Raw genomic sequence first — 5,375 nt, 5'->3', positions numbered from 1 at the left:
GATGGAAAGGGTAAAATATGAATTAAAAGGGAACATTAAGTGGAGAAATTAGCCTTTCTGACAACCACCCCCAAATTTTACAATAAAATTTGAGAACAATTAACACAATTGGGGATCGCTGCTGGTTTTGCTTAAAAGTCCAAGGCAAATGCTAATTAGTTCACCATCTCAGGCAGTCTGATCAACTTTGACACTGGCCGCAGGTACTGGCGTTCTCCAACCTGAACGACAGCTGACCCCACGCACAGGTCCTCTCCAGTGTTGATCTTAGTGATATGTCGGACGGGCCAGAGGGATCGGACTAGTTGGGGTTCAATGATCATCACGACCTCACCGTTGCTCATCTTTTTCCTGTCTTTCTGCCACTTCTGGTTGACAGGTAGTACTTCATGAAGTGCTTCCAGAAGTGGTCGGCAAGGATCTGGCTGTGGCGCCATCTCCGTCGGCTGAGTATTTCGTCTGCTGGGTAGACAACTTGCGGCAGTGAAGGATCATGTCTACCCATCAACAGAATATTTGGAGTTATTGGTTCACAGTCCGACATGTCTGTAGAGACATAACCAAGGGGTTTGGAGTTGATGATCCCTTCTACTGCGACGAGTACGTTTCTCAGGACTGGTTCAGATACTAATTGTTCTCCCAGGGCAACCTGTAACTCGTTCTTAACACACTTGATTTCACGCTCCCATACTCCTCCAAAGTGTGGTGCGCTTGGTGGGTTGAGTCGGAAATTCACATGGTGGCTGGCAAGCTGCTTGGTTATTTCTGGACTCATTGCTTCAAATGACTCTCTCAATTCCGCCTCACCGCCTTTGAAGTTGGTCCCGCAGTCAGAAAGAACTTCAAATGGTTTCCCTCTGCGAGAAATGAATCGTCGGAATCGTCAGCATCTAAACTGTCCAAGAGATCAAGGTACACAGCTCGAGAAGTCATGCACTTGAATATTATTGCCCATCGTTTCTCACCAAGCCTACCTATCTTCATCTTCATGGGACCGAAACAGTCCATTCCGGTTGAGTAGAACGGGGGCTTGAACAACCTCAATCTTGCTGGCGGCAGGTCCGCCATCTTTTGGGGATCACTGGTTTACCTCTCCAGAGTTGGTATTTCTTACACTGACGCTGGTGGCGACGCACCGCCTCTCTACCTCGCAGTATCCAGAAGCGCTGTCTCAGTTCAGCCAGAATGCGTTCAGCTCCGTAGTGTAGGAGCTTTTCTTGAGCACAGTTGGGTCCTCTGCTGGTACTGATGGATTAGTACTCAGGTTGGTTGGCCAGTATTCGGATGGGTTTGAAAGGAAAGAAGGCCCGTCTCTCCATCTTGAACCGTCACTCAGCTCTGTTAGTTGTTTATCATGAGTGAGATCGTCGGCAGGGTTTTCTGCTCTGTTGACATAGTGCCATTGATTGACTTCTGTCAAGGTTTGTATTTCTAATATTCTGGTGCCTACAAAGACCTTGTATCGGCAGGAGTCTGAGTGTAGCCAAGATAACACAGTGGTGGAGTCACTCCAGAGGGTTAGGGTAGTGACGGGAAGATTCAGCTCTCTTAGTAGGGTGTCTGCCAGCTGGGCACCACTAAGGGCAGCACATAACTCAAGTCGTGGCATAGACAGCTGCTTCTTAGGGGTAACTCTACTGCGTGCTGCCACGAACGACACATACACATTGCTGTCATTGTCTTCAGATCTAAGGTAGGCAACAGATCCGTAGATCCTCTCAGAGGCGTCACAGAACACGTGCAGTGCTCTGGTTACTGTGGAGGTGTTGACATCGACAGGATTGTAGCATCTAGGTAGTGTAATTTGTGATAGAGATGGTAGTTCGTTCTCCCACTGGAGCCATGATGATTTGATTTCTTCTTTTTTGATGGGTTCGTCCCAATTGTGGTTCGATTTCCATAGTTCCTGGACAAGGATCTTTGCACGTGAGGTATATGGGCAGAGATAGCCAAGAGGGTAATATTGAGAGGCAAGAATCCTGTACACAATTTTCATGGTTAGTGTGCCGTAATGGATAGGTCGGTAACGATAGGCTATCGTATCAGTATTGCACATCCAATGCAATCCAAGGGTAGCTTCATGTGTATCACCTTCGCCAAAGTTCATCCACGGTTCACAGCTGTCAGATCTGGCTTCGGGGGTAAATCTGACACCACTTCAGGGAAGTTGCTAGCCCATTGCCGTATATTGAAGCCTCCTTCTGACAGGACTCTCCTAAGGTTGGTAACAAGCCTCTGAGCTTTTGATGTGGTGGTGCAACTGTCGAGGCAGTTGTCAACATAGAATGCTTGGTGAACTGACCTTCTCACCTACTCACAGTTTTTCGGGTGCTCTTGTAAGTGCTTCTGGAGGGCAAATGTGGCGCAGCAGGGACTACATGTTGTCCCAATTGGCAGGACTTGCCGTTCATATATGCTTGGCTTTCTGCTTCGGTCCATATCTCGCCACAAGAATCTCAGGAGCGATCGGTCTTCTAATAGAAGTTTGATCTGGTGGAACATGGCTTGAATGTCTCCATAGATTGCAATGGGAAGCAGACGAAAGCGTAGGAACACTCCAAGTAATGTCGATCCAAGGATTGGTCCAGGAAGACGGTTTTCGTTCAGGTTCAGTCCCTTATGTTCAAAGGAGCAGTTGCAAACCAGCCGGTTCTTCCCATTGCTTTGCACAATGTGGTGAGGTATATACCAGGATTCGGCAGACAGTATCTCTTCGTCATGCTCAAGTCTCTTCACAAAGCCTGCGTTGAGTAGCCTTTGGATCTCTCGACAGTGTATCTCAGCTAATTCAGGTTGTTTCTCCAGTCTCCTCTCTGTGCTTCTCAATCTCGACACGACACTCTTCGGATCGGCCTGGAACTTTACATTTGTGTCTTTTCTCAACAATGGTGTTGCGTAGTGCTGTTCTTCTTCTATGAAGATGGTCTTGGCAGTGAGTTCATTTATTGCTCTCTCATCTTGTTTTGATCAAGTCACCTTGTGTTCGGAGTAAGGAAAGATATCTACTTGCCAAAGTTTCTCTACATTCTTCAACAAAGAATTACCCATAGTTCCACCGATGTAAAGAAACACTTGTCATTCAACTGAGACGTACTAAGGCTGTTCAGACTTGGACCTTGAACAGACCATCCCAATCTTCTTTGGACTGAACTGGACGGGTTCTGTAGGTAGGATCAAGTCAGCATGATCAGATCCAATGAGGATCATCGGGCAGGCAGAATCAATTTCAGGTAGCCGGACCCTTTGGAGGTGATAATATTCGTTCTGCAGAGTCTTCACCGAGTAGGTGTATTCTGTGAGGGTTAGCTGCGCCGAGGCGAATGCACCATGAATTGGGTACTGTAGAGAAGGATTATCTCTCGGAGATACTTTCAAGTTGACCGATTTACCTCTGCATGTAAATGGTTCACGATGAATCTTGGTGAGGAGAATCTGGTCAGGTGAGGACCTCAATCCGAGTTTCTTGACTGCTGATGTCAAGAGCATAGTTCTTATAGATCCATTATCGAGCACAGCGAAGGTCTCGAGGGACCCGTTCGGTCCATGAAGCAAGACTTGCACGACTTTCAACATAACACGTTGGGGTTGTGATGGTGGGTTGAGATACTCTTACTGAGAACATCTTCTCAGGTCTCATCTTGATGGCATCGTGAAGTACTGTGAGATGGATTTCATTGCAAATATGGCACGGTCGGGTCAGGTTACAATGGGTGTATGGCCCCTACCACACCTCCAACATCTGGAAGAGGTGTTGATCCACGTGTTGAGTTTCAGTCCTCACAGGCACTAATATGATGACTAGTGTTGTTGCAGAAGGCACAGTGTCGAGGGGGCGGCTTGTTGGCATGAGTGGATTTGGAAGGAGGAGTATTCTTGGAACTTTTTCCTTGGACGGCGTTGAAGACAGCAGTTGCATTATTGCCTTTGTTATCAGAATTTCTTCTCTCACCATGGGCTTTTGTTGGGTCCATATGAGGTTGAGGCCTGGTTGGCTATCCGTTTGGCGAGTGACTTGGTTTTTACCCATTCAGAGAAATCGTAGAGATTGTAGGTTCTGTCATTGTGAGTCCCAATAATTCCACGGTGGATACAATACTCAATGAAACTATCTCAATTTGCTGGTGGGAGTTTTCCCAACAAACGTTCAACATGGGAACCAAATCGCAGTTCACTACCATCTCCACCTTCCAGCGATCTCACCATACGGAAGAGGCGGTGTACGGCCAGGGCAAAAGTCTCAAATGTCCCTGGGTCGCCCACTCGGACGGGTGGCATGTGTACAGATGTGGCCAGCTCACTCTGCACCAGCTGTCTTGTTTGCCCATACTTTCCTTTAAGGAATGGAGTGCTTTTGTAAAAGGGGCTTTGTCATACATGTACGCCATATGAGGAGGCAATGAGCAATTCTGTCATGTTTGGTAAGCTTGATTGTTCTTGTAAAATGGTGTTACCTGGGAACTGTGAGAAGTTCCAGAGTGGGGGGCCCACATCGTCTGAAGACGGAGGTAGATTCCCGACGGGTGGGGACGAAGGTAGATGCACCGCAGTTGAGGGCACAGATAGATGCACCGCAGGTGAGGGCACAGGTAGATGCACCGCAGGTGAGGGCACAGGTAGATGAACCACAGGTGAGGGCACAGGTAGATGTACGACAGGTGATGGAGGTAGGTTCACGGCAGGTGAGGGCACAGGTAGATGCACCACAGGTGGGGGCATAGGTAGGTTCATGGCAGGTGATGGAGGTAGGTTCTTGGCAGGTGAGGACGGAGGTAGATGTACCGACAAGGACACAGGTAGGTTCACTGACGAAGACACAGGTAGGTCCATGGCAGGTGAGGACGGAGGTAGATTTACCAACGAGGACATAGGTAGGTTCACTGACGAGGACACAGGTAGGTCCATGGCAGGTGAGGATGCAGGAAGGTTCAAGAGAGGTGAGAAATTAGTACAGTTCAAAGGGTGAGGTGAACTGGGGTTTTCTACCCCTGAATTGTTAATTACAGCATCAATAGAGGTAGCCTCTTGTAAACTAATTTCTGCTGAGCGGAACTGTCTGAGGAGTGAAAGCTTTGACTGGAATTTCTCTCTATCTCGGATAGCCCTTCTTTCTATCTCTTGAGCTTTCATTTGAGCAGTTCGTATCTCCTCTTCTGCTTTTCTCTGAGCAGTCAGTGCCAAATCATCAAGGTTTTGCAATTCAGAGTTAATTTGCTCTTCCTCTTCTTATCTTAATAAGCTTGGGTTTTAATTTTGTTGAATGAGGACAGTTGTTTATCTGAGAGCTGTGAATTCTGAGAGAAACCACTTTTTTGGCTTGAACTGGACTTTACACTTTGTGGTACATGGCTATCTAACTCACTGTGGTGGTCAGCTAA

General features: G+C 47.4%; 1 protein-coding gene across 1 annotated transcript; it reads right to left on the bottom strand.

The window, feature by feature from the left end:
* Positions 1 to 1,171: 1,171 nt before the first annotated feature.
* On the bottom strand, positions 1,172 to 1,996 carry LOC124264207. The gene has a single exon (XM_046698945.1). It carries the CDS (start codon positions 1,994 to 1,996, stop codon positions 1,172 to 1,174), a length of 825 nt encoding a protein of 274 aa, XP_046554901.1.
* Positions 1,997 to 5,375: the final 3,379 nt, after the last annotated feature.

Source organism: Haliotis rubra, unplaced genomic scaffold, assembly GCF_003918875.1.
Source record: "Haliotis rubra isolate DU_JTF1 unplaced genomic scaffold, ASM391887v1 Scf913, whole genome shotgun sequence".
Lineage (NCBI taxonomy): Eukaryota > Metazoa > Mollusca > Gastropoda > Lepetellida > Haliotidae > Haliotis > Haliotis rubra.
The sequence above is the reverse complement of the archived record's forward strand: the minus strand, read 5'-3'. Positions and strand labels throughout refer to the sequence as shown.